This window comes from Convolutriloba macropyga, chromosome 4 (assembly GCF_964194025.1).
Source record: "Convolutriloba macropyga chromosome 4, txConMacr16.3, whole genome shotgun sequence".
NCBI classification, from domain to species: domain Eukaryota; kingdom Metazoa; phylum Xenacoelomorpha; order Acoela; family Convolutidae; genus Convolutriloba; species Convolutriloba macropyga.
The window spans coordinates 69,634,934-69,652,519 of NC_134471.1; the positions used below are offsets into that span (position 1 = coordinate 69,634,934).

The 17,586-nt window shown below is 35.1% G+C and overlaps 1 protein-coding gene across 4 annotated transcripts in view; it reads left to right on the plus strand.

Annotated features, from left to right (window-relative positions):
* The window catches only part of LOC142337856 (uncharacterized), a 77,846-nt gene extending 61,520 nt beyond the window's left edge, over positions 1 to 16,326 (plus strand). For 2 of the 4 annotated variants that reach the window (XM_075387447.1, XM_075387450.1), the window contains 2 exons: positions 8,708 to 8,914; positions 15,550 to 16,326. In XM_075387447.1, coding sequence (XP_075243562.1) covers positions 8,708 to 8,914; positions 15,550 to 16,015 — 673 coding nt within the window. In that variant the 3' untranslated portion in view covers positions 16,016 to 16,326. Of the gene's footprint in view, positions 1 to 8,707; positions 8,915 to 15,090; positions 15,110 to 15,549 lie in introns of all 4 variants that reach the window. The other 2 variants (XM_075387448.1, XM_075387449.1) reach the window with 2 other exon arrangements.
* Positions 16,327 to 17,586: the final 1,260 nt, after the last annotated feature.

Here is a 17,586-nt window from a genome sequence, read left to right on the forward strand (position 1 = left end):
TGTCGTAAATCTAATTCATCTCTTCTTTAATTTGAACTGAAGAGCTAGAGATTATTTCAAATTGAACTCAACGAATCCGTCTAATTTAGAATATTTTGAACATTTGAAAAACTTTTTCTATTAACCTAAAACGAAATTTGGAATACCTATTTTATTAGGCTTGCGGCTCTTAAGTCTGGTGACGATAATGTGATACACAATTGTGATGGTAAATGTTTAAGTGACAGATTTCAGTTTCAATTTCTTGATTGTGCTTATATGAAGTCCACTCGTTTAGAATTTAGATAATTACTAAAATTGAAACAAAATTTTGTCGAATTTGTTTTCATCTTCATTTTATAGTAATCTATAATATACACTAAAAACATTATTTGAAGCCCTTAATGAAGTTATGACCCCTTCCATGTTTAAGCAGGTTGCTATTGAAAGCTCACAATTACAGTGTGTCTTTTGAAGAAATTTCTCCGGTACTGTTCGGCTATATCATTTTTAATATTACTCATGAACTTTGTTCAAATCATTTTTGTAGTCGCTTGTTTATGAAAAATTTTCACTTGGACGTTGATGTTCCGCGTTTCCTTTGCTCCCTTGTAACGGGATAAACTGGTACATACTGAGGGCATTAAGTTGCTGTGTTGCTATCTTTGAGCCTTAGTAAGTTCTAAAAGAACGGTTCACCGAATCTACCGAGGAAGCAGAAGTTCATGGTTTAAAGGGCAATTATGAAATCGCACCACGCCACTTTTCTACCAGCCGCGATTTTCCCTCGCCTGTCGTCCGAAGACCTGACTTCTGTTGGGGCACCTGTTTCTTCAAAATCTGCAAAACAATTACAAGAAATGGTGCCAAAATTGGTTTAAAAACAATAATTTGAGAGAATTTTAGCGCAAATATAGACCGCTAAAATTCTTTGCTGCAGTTTACTACTGAAAATAAAATCAAAATTACGCCAAAATTGGTCCCAATTTCCTTATAAATTTGAGAAGCGGTCTATAATGGCCTCTAATACCATCATTTTGAGCGCCTCACTGACATTATGCCCCTTTCCGAGCTAAACTAGGCCACCATTAAATCCTCGTCTGTGCTTTGGTAGAATTTCGACCGACAGTAGTAGGTTATCTTTGAACGGTTGTTCGCCGTGAATTTGAGCTGGACTGTTACAAATGAATTGGGCATAAATTATTTTCAATAAATTTATAAGAGTTTGTATAAAGCCGGAAGTGAAGTTAATAATATTAATAAATTGTTTTCGGAACAGACAAACAAAAAAATGTATATATCTTTATACTTTTTGTATACACCCATAATGAACCGAGAGAACACCAAAAGGCAGTGTTGCCTCGTCATGCGGTGCCTCATCGCTTCTCTAATCTAAAAGTTCACCTTGGACTGAGAATGCCGTGAAGGCTTGAATTCTAAGTGTAAAAGGGGCATTTATTGGATATTTAGACTGCTGTTTTTTGCATATTTCAAAGTTTTATTGGCCTTTGTTTGATTATGATTGTTCAGAACTGAAACATTGTGCCAAATGTTGTTTTTTTGGCATTCTTTGGCATTGTTAATAGCCGCCGTCAGCCTCTCAACGGCTATTATTTACGCGCTCTCCTTTTTACAATTCAAAGAATTTGAATTGTATTGGGGCGCTGTCTTTTCACGACTCGAAGAGGAGTATTGGAGAAGTCCTTTTTTAATCAATTTTTTGGAGTGAATTTGAAGCGGGAAATGAAACACGTGAAAAAATTTGGAGTGAGTTTGTTGCTGAACAAATTGAAGAGTGAAGCGAAAAGAGAGTGATTTTTTGTTCATATCCCTGTTTTCTAGAGAGCGAGAAATTGAGGTGTGAAAAAATACTTTAAGCGAGCGAATTTTTTTGTTCACGTGCGGCATTTTACAGGCAGTTCTTTTTCATTTTTTGGTTCAGAGATTTGGTTATGATTTTGTTTTAATTTTAGGCTGGTTTTGGTAGTGGTTTGAAGGTTTCCGGAAATTATTTTGAATTTTATGCTAATTCGGAGGTTTTTCATGTATTTCGCTGATTTTCGGGCCATTTTTTGCGTTTTTTGGCGATTGTTTTGTTTTACTGGCTCAAATGGGTATTGAAAGGACCTCTTCTACTTGAGCAAATTTTTGATAACAATTGGTCACAGTTTGTGTATATGAATCATTTTTTTTTGTTGAGAAATGTGACAAAAAATAGCAAAAATTGTTTTTTCGTTTTCTGTTTTTTAGACAAGTTTCTTAGCCTATTATGACTTTCCTATTGTTTTGCGAACATCTGGTTACCGTATTTGCTGAGAGGGTATTTTCTTTGGATTTATATGCTTTTGTAATATTAAGAGATTTTTTTGATAATTTGGCCTCAAGTATTTAAAAAAAATTCACATAAGTTAGTAAGTACTAGTTTTTTGATGAAGTAATTTTGGCAGAGATAGTTATTTCGGGATCTCAATTCATAGCAAAATTTAATCAGATTTTTTATCAGATTTTTTTCTGATTTTTTGTTTTACTTTTTTGTGTTATGGTTTTGTTTCAAGATAATCATGAATTCGAGTCGTTTCCGGAATTCTTTCGGCTATGTTTTTTTTAAGATCTGTTCAAACGTTTGCATGATTTTTGGAGTCAAATTAGAGTAGTGATTTTGGTCACGCCGAAATGGGAAGTGGAGCGAAAAAGCGAGTGGTTTTGCGGCGTGTAATTTGTTCGCTCTAATTTTTAAGTAGAGTGAGAGAACGGTGTTTGAAAAAAGTTTGCTTTCTCGCTACTGGTTTTTTGTTCACTTGCGGCAATTTATTTTTGGTTTTTACTGTATTTTCAATTTTTTGGATCGCATTTTTTTTCTACGTGGTTTTTCGTGCTACATTCATAGTTTATTCTAGGCCTCGTTTTTTGTTGGAATCAAATTTACATTTCTCGCTAGTGGTTTTTTTGTTCTCCCTAGCCACATTTTGACATTGATTTTCTGTTTTTTTTTTGTTTTATGTGATTTTTTTTATTCACTGATAGTCCGTTCTAGGTCTAGTTTTTTGTTTAGTCAATGACAATTCGTTGAATTGTACGTCAGGACTTGTCCTGCTATGTTTTTTTATTTATTTCGTCGTCAAGATTTTTGTAACGACCATATGACTTCACAACCACTTCAAATCTGCTTTTTGTTCAATCGTTCATGCAATTTCATTAATTTCATAAAATTTCGTTTTTTAATTCGCTTTACCTTTTGATGACCTTTTTCGTTTTGCATGTCACGATTTTTATGTTTGACTTCTGACTTACTTCACTCACTGTTTCAACTGAATGGATTTTAACTTTTTCACTCTTTCAATTATGCAATGTGGTGAATACTGACAAAGTCAAAAGACCAAAATCAAAAGAGACGGGATAAAACGATAAATCCGGTCTTTAAGTTATTGAGAATTAGGTTATCAAACTTCATTAGAGTGTTTGCTAGCTGACATTTGTATTAAGCTTATTAGCTTTCAGTTTAGAAGTTGAATTAATTATAGCTTTAGAATCTAACTGAATCTGCACACCAAATAGAACACTTTTTGACCAGGTCAAAAATTCGGTCAATTTGTCTCCTTTTTTTCTTTTTCTGTGTCAATCCCGATGTGCATCAAGCGCGTCAACGGCAGCTATTTTCCGGCAATCTGCTGGGTATGTTTGACAATTTCGTCGTTGCTGTACCATATTCGTTATCAAAAGATCTCGATTTTGAAGTGGAGCTTTTTCGTGAGAATGTTTCCTTAACTTTTGGTGACTGGGGAAGGGAAAAATTAACATCAATAATACTCAAAATAGAGCAATTAGTGCATATTGGAAAAGCGTTTGTTTCGAGGCTTTTGGTCTATTGTGATTTTTTCACATTTTGATCGATTGGTAATAGCTCTAATTTTTCTTGGTTTGGTTTGTTTTCACTCACGTTCTATCGATGAAAATTGTTCTGCCTATTTTTTAGTCATTTTTAATAGCCGCCCTCATCTTCTCAGCCGGCTATTATAGCGCTCCTATTTTTTTTTTTTACTTCGTCGAATATCGAATAAAAAAATGTTTCGCTTTACCTCATTTTGCCGCCTTTTCAACATTTTGCGTGAAATCTTTTTGACTTCTCTAGGCTAGTTTCTCTCCTCTCATTCTGCTAAAAGTGAATTTGAACATCAGTTGCTCAGCAAAGCAATTCAAAATGAACAGAGTCAGTATAAAAATTGAAGTCAGAGAAACGGGATAAAACCATAAAGCCCAATTTTAGATGCCCGCTATTTGAACGTCGTTCCTATAAGTCTTAGTTACCACCTCTAATGCTTATTGGTGTTGATAGTAGCCCCTGTAGCCTCTCTCTAAGAAACAGAAGTATGTTCAACTACGAAATGCCATCAAAATAAATCGGACTTAAAAAATATTTTTGTACAAAAATCTTTTTTTTTTCAATATCTTCTATTCTTTCAATCCCAATCATGCTTATTGGAATCAACGGCGACTATTTTCCGGCAATCTGCCGGGTATGTTTTCTCTGGTCACCTTTTACTCTATTTCGCATTATTTGGAGCAGTGTGTAAGATAGACATACAGTATGGGCAAATATCGAAGAAAAGACATCGAGATACACAAAATAAAACTGCGTCACTCGTCTTTTTAAGAACATATATTTACATTTGAGTTTAATTTTCTGCAGATTTTTCGCACCTGAAAGATCAAGCTATCGTTCTAAATGTACTCGAAGCTCATTTTTTAGGTGCAAACGTATTCAATTCATACCATAATTGGTCAGTTGTTTGTATAGTTACCACCTATAGCCAAAAATAGTTTAGATTTTTTAAAAATCGATTAAATCAGATATCTATTTTAATTAAACTGGATAAATCTGGAGACTAAACATAGAAAATTTAGTTAAATCAGGAAAAATCGGACAGAGAAACATAATATTCTTAAGTGGTGGAGTTTTAATTTGGTTGTTATTTCTGACATATGTTTCTTTTTTTTAAATGAAATCATAATATTCTCGACCGCATACTTCTGAGACTAGGTAATTTTTTGAAGTAGTTTAATGGAAATTGCATTCATTGACAATGAGTAGAATTGTCTGGTTTTGAACTGAAGCGGCTGATGGTGATAGGAAGATGTAAGAAACTTGTTTGGGTTTGTTTTGTTTTGATTTTGGATTTCGGCATGTTTTGTTTATTCCCAATTGAACTAGAAGATTGTTGTTTGTGTATAATGTCTGCAGTGTGTACACAGACTGACTATTTGTTTATCAGAGAATGTTTCAAAATTAATTTTGCAATTAAGTTGCTTAATGCAAACAGGTGAACGCGGCTAAAACTCAATTTGAGTCCTCAATGCGAAGATTCGCTCCTAACTACATTATTAACCAGCTCCAATCTCCCAATGAAATTGATCAAGATATGAATTATTAACGAGTTTATCAATCATTAACTACCCAATCCATTGACTACTAGCTATTTCTGTTAGCCTCGCTCTACATCAAGGAAAAAATTATTGTACAATTTTGTAAATTGGAAGTTTTCTTGGACAAGTAAAAATTAATTTACGCTCTGAAGCTTGATAAGTTGGAAGATTTCTACTATGATAAAGATTCACGTTTTGCTTCTTCAATAAAAGCGAGATCTCAACTTGATATGACTGTCAACTACTGAAAAATGACAACTACTACAGATTGTTCTCCCCTTTTAACTTATTGTTAACAAAGGGTGACGAGATATTTAGCTTCTTTAATTGCCGACATCAGCGCTGAAAGTGAAAACTCAAAATCTTGGAAATTTTATCAGATCCCTTAATCAGCCGCAAATTGCAGCTGTTTCACTTTTGTGTATAAGAGTCTATTCTAACATCTTAACAGCGAAATACTTTGAAATTGCTGCTTTCCGTGAATTAGAGGTTTGACCTGGAATGTCCTAAACACGTTTATTTGAGGAGATCACGTGGATGCCTAGATATAACTATTTGACTACCTCTGGTTATAACTGATAACTTGTGTTAACTAGGGGAGAGAGATTGTGTGAGAATTGTTTGAACTTGTTGTTAGTCCGAGGTGTCAACACGTGTGTTCATTTTTGAAGTCCCATCAGAGGCAGAGAGGGGAGAAAGAGTTTAAAAGGGGACCTGATCAGCAGTATTATGTTCACATTCTTTGAGTGTTTTGTGAGCTGAACAAATGTAGAAAGGCTGTTGATCGTTTGTTTGCTTGTTTGTTTGTTCACAAGGGAGGTATTTATTTGTTTTTGTTGTTGTTTTAACACGAAAAGTTTCAAGGTTTTCTCCAATATTGGGACAATTTTAAATTACTGAAATATCAAGTTTCAAGTCAAACTTGCTTTGAAGTTTACCCCACACGCCCCTTGTCATACTCTGTTATTGTAATAGATTAAGTAAACTGCAAATTGGGTTCTCAAAAAGGGGCAATTTTTTTCCATATTGTAAAATTTTGGTTTGCTGAATAAACAATACCGCTCCATATGTAATTGCACAATTTTATTTGCAGCTATAATTTCTGAAATTGCCCCGAGTTACTTTTTGCCATTCTGAAAACCCTCGCAGATATGATCTAACTATAAAATGGAAACAAATGTTTCCGAACATTTGAAGTGACCCACAATTAAATCCTGTTCCTCCCAGCCTCCCCCACAAGAAATGAAATGTTTATTTTTTCTGAGAAACATAAGTTGTGTCACGTGCCATCCCGGAGCCCCCGCAGGGTAAATCATTGATACAAACGGGATATCATCTTTTTGTGAACTAAGTTTTTTTTTAAGAAATCGGGGCTTTCCTTCACCGTTAGAAAAGTAAATGAACGCTTCCCTGACCCGAGCAATCCATGGCAACAGAATTGTTTGTTAGCGCGAAAAGGCTAGGATTTCTTGAGTTGTTTAGTGGGTCGCTAAATAAAATGGTTTAGAAAAAATGGTTTAGATTGAATTTAAAATTTGAGTTTTCCATCCTAAATGAGCGAGGGTACGATTGTCCTCAATCTTTAATTGCTCTGAAAGGAAGTTTAAATCAATTAATGTAGTCGTGTGTTTACTTGACAGTTTTGAACTTTTCGATTCACTTTTTGGTTTTTGCAGGATCCAAACTTCTCTCTCATACATAATTTTTGGCAAGTATTAAATTTGTCGATAGTGTACTATCACAAGTCAAATAAAAACTGCGAGGCTAATGGTTTCGTTTACATTCTGAATATTGCTATTTGTCTATTATGCCCTATAGTTATGACATTTGAAGCCCCACATTGAATTTTGTTGCCCCCATGATGTCATCTCACCTCACGGGCCCCAACAATAGCAGATTAAAATGATTGAAGTGCGCCCCTGCCAGTTGTTTAAGAGCAATTGGTCCGGCGTTTATGGGTTTTTTGGTAATGCAATTAATTCGCATGGAAGTAAGAATATTTTCAATTTTGCCATTAACAGATCAAATTTTCTGAACACAGACAATTGATACTGTTTGAAGTTGATGAAGCTTGTTGAAGATTGGTATAAAACCGTCAAATATTTCGCAGAAACCGTACAAAAGCTTTGATGTTTTAATGCCCGGTGGCATACGGAGTTGCTCGTGAATATTTAACCCCAAAATTGAAATTGTTCGACAACAAAAAACTACCAGTTTTGCTGTGCGATTGTTTTATGTTCACATTTTCTAAACCACTCCTAATCTAAGCTCCACGATGTAGCCAAGTTTTAGTGGAGTTTGACTAGTTAGTTGATGGTAGATCTGCTGAATAGAAAATTGATTGTAGATCTGAATATTTTCCATTTGTCCCCCGTAAGACAGCTTCATTTTGAATAAACTGTGCTAGATAATGAAATCGATAATGAAAAACCACTGGCTCGCTACTAAAATTCTTCAAAAAGAAATCGCTTTTCACCGATGATTCACTTCTTTAAGTATAGGTTTTGTGACTCTGATGAAGTCAATGAGAAAATACGTCTTTATTTCGAACGCGGTGGTTCGAAATGAAGTCAGATTATGAATTGACTAAGTTTCACGTATCCTCGCTTAAAACATTTATTTTGCTATTTTTAAAATGCTATCATTTTTGAAATCTGGAACTGTATGGATAATTTGGCACTCCAGAATTTAGACCGCAAAGATCTGACATTTTAATATTTATACGTGCATATTGCAATCATCCATTCATGCCTTGGGCAACAAAAATCCTATTGAAGGCAACCCCTTTGCCAGTCGTCTAAGATCAATAAGACGTTAGTCGGTTATCGTTTACAAAGTGAACTCATATCATCTATGTGCAAATCAGTCTTGGTGCAGACAGTAAACTAATCCGATTTCGAGTTGCCATGATTTGGACGAAAGTCTTGACACTGTTATACTACCAAAAAGATTTTTATTACTAAAATTAAGCTGCTAAATCTAAGGCTAATTGAAAGTTTAGTCATCAAGTATGTAGTTCACTTAAAAGAATTAACCTTTTTCTGCCTTTTCCCGCAGAAATAGATAACGTGGGGAGAGGTTATACTGGCCTTTTAGCATCTACTTTGATACGCTTTTGTTTTTTCATTGCTACACAATAATTTATTACACAATTGTCTGTTTCTTGAGTTAGAAAACTGGTTTCGATGCGTGTGGCGGTATTTCTTGACTTCACTTTATACGCTGTGAATCACAATCGGGTAGAGAACATCAGGAGAAAGCATGACTACTATCAATAAGGTTTTTTGAGAGTTTATTTCTGTTTAAGCAAAAGTGGACCTCCCGGTGAAGCTCTTCTGGAAGATCTGGGTGAAAAGTTCTCCAGAGGTCAGGACCCAGTCGTGTCACATTTGGAGCGACTGACTCAAGACCTCTCTGACAAACTAAAATTGTCTGAGAATGCTCGGGTTGAGAACGAGAAATCGCTAAAAGCCAATGAGGCAAAATCGGCACAGTTGACGAAACGGAACGAAGAGTAAGTAGCATGATCTTAGAAACTTTCAGGTGTAACATTTTTTTGGCCTGATTGATGCGTATTTTTTGACATTTTTATTTGGTCTTAAACAAAATTCGTAGCAACCGTTTTGATCCGGCTTGTTCTTTTTACGCGATGATTTGTCCGAACACAAATTTTGCGAGTTTCGTGACGAAGAAACGGAATGAATCTGTAAATCCCAAGGGCTTTGAGCCACTGTACAGTTCTCTTAAATCTTTACTAGTGTCTAAGTATACGATTTCCCAAATTGACAGAGAGACCTCGTCACTTCGTAGTATGAGCGTCAATAAAGCTTGTGTCCTCCCCGCTAGCCTCCTACCCCTCCCCCCATCCTTTTTTTCTGCCCCGGTCTTACGTTTTTACCATACCACCTGTCAATAATCATTGAATCCTAAACCCCGACAGAAGCAGACTGCAATAATAGAATCGAGACCACGCCAGTCATCAGACAACAATAATGGCTGCACGAGATATCTACTGTTTTTTAATAAAATTAATTGTTGCTCGTTCGAAAAATTTTTTGCATGTCTGCACTAAATTTTAAAATAAACGATTGAGCAAAGGGATTATGAAGTATTGTTGCTTCCAATTTTTGCCAGAAATTCAGGGTAAATTGGGAGGATTCTTATTCAATCGTCCATATTTTTGCAATTTTTTCCTTTTCGGCATAAATTCATTTGCCTGTGATTAATTTTTTTCATAACTCGAGATAACTCGAGTCTGACTTTTTTTGTGCACTTCAATACAAATTGCAAAATGATATTCAAGTATCTGTTTAACTGCTCTCTAGCGAAGTAGCAATTATATTGGTCCTGTTTGTTTGACCTATTTTTCGCCTGACCCATTTGACTTTTCTTCCCCAAACTCTCCATCGTCCATCCTAATCCAGCTGGCGATTTGAATTTGAACCCCCCTCGTCTGTCCTCCCAGGCTTCCCCCCCCGAACTTTATTCGATCAAATGTTCTCAAACAACCAGGTTCTTCTCTTAAATGTGGGCTCTTCTGATCTTTTTAATGAAAGTTGCGTTTGTGCAATTTTTATCCAAAAGAAACGGGATAAACTGATATGCCGGAGTACAGTTTTGTCTATATCAATTTATCCTAATTTTAACACAGTCAAAAAAATGGTTTCTTATAAACTCTAAAGAGTGCTCATAATTTTTGTATTATGAATGCATAATTTTTGTCGACTGAAGTTCTGCATTAAAATTATTAATTCTTGTCATTCAATTTTGTGAAAGAATGTGTCATAGATCAAACCATTTAGAGTTACGGTCATTTGTCACTCTTCTTTTCAGACATCATGATTCAGTGTTTTTGCTGTGTTGCCAATGCCGCTTGCTATAAGATCAAAGCAATCGCTTTCATATTGTCTTCTAAATTTGCGTGACTTCAATTTTTCGAAAAGGCCTCTTATCTTCAGCAAACGGAACTAATTATGATAAAAGTGTCATATCGTGAGTGAAGTTTCAGAATGATTTAGATAAGATGTAACCTGATAGCGTTTGCTCATTATAAACAAAATTCAAAAGTTGATTGTTGACTTAACTGAATGGGGTGTACTATTACATGTGACCTGAACATGAAAATTATTTATTTACGAGGATAGTTAATCAACACAGGTGTGAAAACATCACTATTGTGCACTGATAATAACAAATAGGCCAAAATTGGCAGTATTACTTAGTTATGACTTATAACTTTTAGTTAAATTGTAAATTGGCAACGTGTGCAGTCGCAGTTTGACTTGGGAGTTCATCTTTTAATTGAAAAAGTGCTAATGGAATACTTGATCAGATTGTTTGTTTGAAGTTAGGCCGCATAGTTGCTTATTTACAAATTGACTGGTAACGTTTCACTTGCTTTTCAAGAAATATCAAAAGGCTGTTACCTGCTCATGTTTTCAAGGGGACTTAATGTGAAAAGAACAAAGGACCAATTTGTTCAATAAACATCGTGAAAAGTGCCGAGAGTGCTTAAGTATGCAGCGTTTTAGCTTCAGCAAATAAACTTTAGTTTCAGTTCTGAGGTGAGGATTAGAATCTCTCGACAGAACCGAGAATCAAAGTCACAACTCAGAGAGCCATAGCGGCTCAAGTTAACGGAAAGTTTAAATCAGTCAAGTGGTTTAAAGATGATAAACGGTTTTTCTCACAAGGGAAGAAAGAATATTTTTGAGGCCGCGAAACTAAGATGATCGAAGCCTTTATTAGAGACGTTATGGCTTTTTTTGCCATCAAGTTCAAGTTTTTTCCTATGTTGCCCTGTTAAGTTAAAAGTTGCCCTGTTAAAAGTTAAGACGAGTTTATTGCGCTCAAGCCATAGGGCAGCAAATAGGAGTAAGAATCGAAATACTGGAGCCGAACATCTTATCCCGCTTTTCTCGAACAAATATCATAAAGCCCTACGTATGGAGCTCGAAATATTTCTGACTAAGAAAATAATTCTGCTAGAAAATGTATTTGGTTTTAAAACTTTGCGTCCAATAATTAGGTTTATCAGTTTTTTAATAATAAAGTAGCCGTCTTATTTCAAGATCATTCCTTCTGTAATAATTATCGTTCTCGTCCTAGGAGTGGGAAAATTTGAACACTATTGAATTACCTTCTCCCGTTTATTTGCACTCAAACGAGTTTTTAACAATTATATTAGTCCTGCTGGTCTTTTTTATTCAATCTTTTGTTTAACAAACTTCCTGTCTGATAGTTTTTTGTCTGACGATTTGAGGTTTTTGTCCCCAAAAACCAGATAAGCAGGTAAAGCCTGAAGGACATTGAGTTGCTGAGCAGTTATCTAGCTGAGCAGTAAAGCTTTTAAGTTATCAGTTAAGAGCTTTATGCCTTAATAGTCTCTAAATGTGAGATTGACAAATAATTGAGGAGACATGAATTCATAATGTGCAGGGCGGTTCTTTAAGAGTTTGACCCCCCCCCCCTCCCGCACCACCACCAGCACTCAACCCACTCACGCCACTACCACCCTGATACAACACCCTCGTCCTCCTCCTTTGACGCGTAGTCCCGCTTGCTCTCAGTATATTCATTATTGACAAATTTTGATTTTTGTTCGGTTTGGGATCCCTTTTTGACGTCCGTCGCATTTTTTCTGCGCCTTCGCGCTACCCGATGCGTTGCGGCTCACTAGGTTTAAGCTAGCTACAACCAAGTGCAACACTAGCTTGTTCCTCGGGTCAATTGTTGCGGCAGTTGTTTGTTATATCTGTCGAAAATGGTTGTTTGTTGTATAATTATTAATTGTTGCTGCGTATTGGTGTAGCATTTCAGCTTTATTTTTCCATTCAGTGTTTTGCAGTGGAGACTGCTTACGATTAGTTACTTAGTGTAACTATCTACAGAATGGCGTTATATTTTAAGTGAATTCACAATAATGTTGAGTTCTTGGCTTTTTCGAAAAATTGGGTGGGCTTACGTTTTCTTGCTTAGTCCACAATTTTTCCAGCTTAAGTTTTAAAAGCATATGCTTAGATTGTGTTCTTTTTATGAAACTTGTTTAATGGCCCCCTCATTTGCTCTGCCGTCTCTTTTAGCGGGCATTTTTTTGCAATTCGAAGAATTTGAATTGTATTGCGGCCTGTATTTTTGTTTGATGTTTTCTCGTTTTTTGCGACTTTTGAAATTAAATTGGAGTGGTGATTTTTATCACACATGAAATTGATGGTAAATCCGAGTGTTTGTATGGCGTGGATTTTTTCTAAAGTGGAATGAGAAAACGTTATTCGAACAAATTTGACCTAATTTTTGCTCTTCTTATTTACCTTTTTTTTCAAATTTTTCCATCAGAATTTTTAAGCAAATGGTTTTCAATGTTTCCTTGTCAGGGTTCAGTTTTTTTTGGTTTTTGTTCAAAAAAACATTCTTTGAATTGTTTCAGGACTTTACCTGCTATATTTTTTACTTCGTCGAATAAAAATTTGTTTCGCTTTACCTTAGCTGACAGCTTGTTTAACATTTTGAGTGAAATGTTTTTGACTTCTCTAAGCTAGTTTCTTGTGTCTCTTATTTAGCTCAAAGTAATTTTAATTAGCACTTGCTGCTCAGCAGAGCAATCTAAAGTGTACAGTCATTACCGAGAAACCAAATCAAAAATAGAAACGGGATAAATCCATAAAGCCCAATTTTAGATCCCCGCTGTTTGAAGTTTTAGTTGTCAGCTCTAATGGTTTTTTGGGTTTTTGGTATTGATACTAGTACCTGTATTGATATAGTACATGTACCCTCTCATTGTGAAACAAGAGCTTGTATAACTACAAAACGAAATAAAAAACTTTGCACTTAAAATTTTTTTTTGTAAGGTGATCAATGTTTTCCATTTTCTATTTTTTCAACCCCGATCGGGATTATGATCGGTTTTTTTTTAAATCCCGATAGGTATTTTCAGTCCGGAGCGGCTAATTGCAGACAATCTTTCGGGGATCTTTTTTGTGTAACCAACCTTATACCGCTTGCCGAAAATTGATTATAATAATTTTCGATTTTAATTAAAAATATGCCTTTGTAATGGTATATAAATATATATATATATATATATATATATGTATATATATATATATATATATATATATATATATATAGATAAATTTATTGATTATGTTTGATTGAATTGGTTTGTATAATTGTTTTCTTTTTTTAGTTTTAATATAAGTTAAAATGAAGAGATTTACCATTTACAAAGCTGTGAAATAACTGAATAAAGAATCTCTGAAACAAAAACGACTTTATGGTTATGGTTAATTGTTATTTTAAATCAATTTTTGATACTGTTTTTTGCTATTCAATTAGAGAGCTTTTGTCGAGTTGGAGACGGTATCCCACTGCGTCAAGGAAAACATGCATTGACTCACTAACGATGTATTTCCATGCTTAATTGCTCTCAATCAAAGTTTTTAGAAAACAATTGAGTCCTGTTAGCCCTCCTCGACCTCATTTTGCCCCCCTCGTCCAGTTAAGATAGGTTTTCGGGCTTTCTGAATTTAAGCTAATCACTACGAAAGTTAACCCCTGCTCTTAGTCTGCTATGACAGTTTAATTTTTTTTGAATTGTATCTCTAAATATTGTTTGTTTCGTTGCAATTTGATGGGGGCCGAAATCGTGTAGCTATGATTAACGACCGAAGGGTAGTAACAGTAATTTATCAGTACTTTAGCGCCTGGTTGTGCCATGATTTCACAGATGTTTCATAGCAGTTCTCGTCATATGTAACCGATTTCTACCACAGTGACATTACATTTTACATTAGTTGAATTTAAAAAATATTGTTTTGAATTTTGATATTTTTGTTGATTGAGTCGCGAAGCGATAGCGGCTATTAGTGGGGACATAGTGGTTTTTTTACATTTCAAAGAATTTGAATTGTATTGGGGCGCTGTCTTTTTTGCCTGGTTGTTTTTTGAACCAAATTTCCATTTCGCGCTAGTGGTTTTTTTGTTCACATGCGGCATTGTGACATAAATTTTCTGTTTTTTTTTTTGATCTGATTTTTTTAAATTGTTTTTCCAATTCACTCATAGTCCGTTCTGGGTCTAGTTTTTTTTGTTTAATCAGTGAAAATTCTTTGAATTGTACGTCAGGACTTGTCCTGCTATTTTTTTTTTGTAATTCTTTGTCTCCATCGATGATTATTGCGACCGGACTTCTTGCAATTGACTTGCACTTCAGTGATATCTACTGCTTTGCAGTTAAAATGTGTGCTTGACGTCATTTGTTCTGCTTTTCGGTCAATTGCGTGGCTTACCTCATTAAAATTGACTTGTGAAGTCGCTTAATGAACTTACAATTTTATGAACATTTACTAGTTGAAGGTCAATAGTGTGCATCTAAGTAGTGCCAAACGTATATGCCGTAATTCTTGAGTATTAGAGTCGTGAGTTTTTGGTTTTGAATATTAATTTTGAAAAGAAGCTCCATTAGGGTTTTTTCCTTATAGAGCGTATGTGTGTCATTAAAATGACAGTCTGAATCTAACCAAAAAGTCTAGTGGTCTATAAAAGGACTGGTGGTCAATCTATCTCATTTCTTTAGTTTTTTCAATTCATGGAGGCCACAAAAGCGTCTATCGCGGCTATTTTCTGGCAATATGCCGGTTATGTTTACGATTTTTATGAAGTAGAATTAATTATGTTGTGTGATTTTTGAAGGAGAAGATGAAAAACGTAAGTTAGTTTGTACTAATTTACCTTAAACTTTAGAGCCCTGAAAATCATCTTATTCAGTGTTGTAAAATAGCCAGTTTGAGCATCCGTAGAGCGACGTTTATCGAACATAAGTAATTGTGGGTATCTATGTCGTTTAGTGAGGCTCAGATTATAAAAGATTAGGCAACGTTGGCAATTAACAAAATACTCCATTGTCAATAAGGATGTTTTGTCGACTCTGATTAACTCTGTTGACTCTAGAGTTGAAATTTTACGAACATTTTTGTACCGATCAAATCCTGACCTTAACATTCAATCAAATTAGGCCTCATCATTTCAATAATTCATCGTCTCCAAAATTGACCAATTAACCGATTTCACCCGATTGTCAGAGACTTTAACATTGTTTATGTTAGTAGTACATTTCGGTAGTGTTTTGTTGTGAAGTAGTAATTTGTTCAGGTTGGAGCGATTGGTGTCTGTACTACGAAACAAACTATCAGACTCGCCGTCACCTGTTCCGATTTATCACCCGACCTTTCATCCTCATAATCAACCCGAAATTTCCTATTATCAAAATGCAAACCCCAATCCACGACGACATGAAGTGCGGAATTCTATCCCGGAAATAAACGGCCACTTTTATGAAAATGGAAATCATCCAGAGTCGCAAAATCCAGCCGCTAACAATAGCCATCCGAACCAGCAGTCTTCAAACTGGTTTAACAGAGACAACTCACCGATTGAACAATATTCTAACTCGGAAAGAAGTCTAGCCGTTGATGTTAATTTGCCCGGCAGTTCAGAGCAACTGCTTAGCAGAAATGAAGGAGATCGAATTATAGACCCATATGAGCAAAATTATGATGTAATTGAAGGTCAGCCGAACTTGACGCAGAATTTTTCAAGGTCGCAATCTGTCATGTAACTTTTGTGATATGATACGAAAGAAGAATATTTTACAAGGACGAGATGGTAATGATTAACTAGGATACTGATTTCCCAAATTCGACCCAATTTCATCGCCCATTGTTTGATTCCCCTTGTCCAGCAATATTTTTCAATGATTTAAAGCTGAGCGTTATTATTTATGATCCCGTAGTTTTCGTGATATTAGAGCTGTCGCTTGCATAATTTAGAAATAACAGAAATCGGTGATAAGTTTGTAATGCTTTTTGTACTTTTTGTTTGTATGGATTGAAAAGTTTAAATGTTTAATTCACTTATTTCGTGCCTTTACTTCTTTCTTGTACAACAAATAAACGAACTTTTAGTTGATTCGCAATTAAATGCGCACGAAAAACTAAAATTGGGAACAAGTTAATTTCATCCAAGAATGTTTTTATTTCTTGATAGCCGCCGTCAGCCTCTCAAAGGCTATTTCGTAGGCGCACTTCTTTTATATTTCAAAGAATTTGAATTGTATTGTAGTGCGCTGTCTTTGTGCGATTCGAAAAGGCGTTATGCTTTTCTGTTTTTTTACTACTCGAAGAGGCGATATAGCTTTCGATTTTCAGATACATGATCAAGCTTGTGTAATAAAAGCTTGTGAGATATTTTATGGCGCGCTTAAAACTGTGCGAGTTTGATTGCGTAAAAATGTTTATTTTTTTAGCTAAGTTTTCTGCGCTTTTTTATTTTACTGTTTGGGTAAGTTTTCTCCTATTTGATTTATGATTGTTATTTTCTCTTGAGTTGACTCAGGATGTCTTAAGGCTGTTATAGTTAAGATCTGTTCTTTTTTGACTTATTATTGCCAATGAGAAGTCAAGTTAGAATAGTGATTTAAATTGCCGGAGTAGTAAACGGAGCGAAAAACGAGTAGTGTTAGGTCTCGAAATTTGTTCTAATTGCTTTTAAATTGAGTGCGAAAAGAGCGTATGAAGAAATATTCGTTTTTCATATTTTTTACGTGCGGCTATTTGACTTCTGTTTCAAAAATTGTTTTCTTCTTGATTTTTTTTGTAAGAGCGTTTCTCAAGTTGATAAATGTGCTCATTCCAATGGTGCAATTTCTTTATTTTTGATTTCACCAAACGGCAGTTAACGGTGCATGACAAACGCTACTTTATTCATCAAAATAGCGATTTTTTCGTCTCTGCCCGTTTTTGAGGCTCTTGTTGTTGTCTGGTATTCAATTCTTGTTTATTCCTGGTCTCAATGGCTCTCTGATCAGGCAGTTGTGAAGCTATTTAACGGCTTCAATTCATATCCCGAGCTGTTAACGACCTCGCTGCTATTTATTTTGCAAAATTATCTCATGATATTTTAAGTTTTGCCCCTTTTTTGAATTTTTTGCCCTCTCGCATACTTTTGTTAAAAACAGTTTTCGCTGGCTTCAAGATCTTCAACGGTTTCATCTCCTATCTAACGTTTTAAACGATTGACGCTACGTGTTTTCAAAAATTACTGCTTTTTTGTTTTTGCACTTTTTCGAATTTTTGTCCTATCACCTGCTTTAATGACAGGTCGCATAGGCTCTTTGATTATCATGTAATC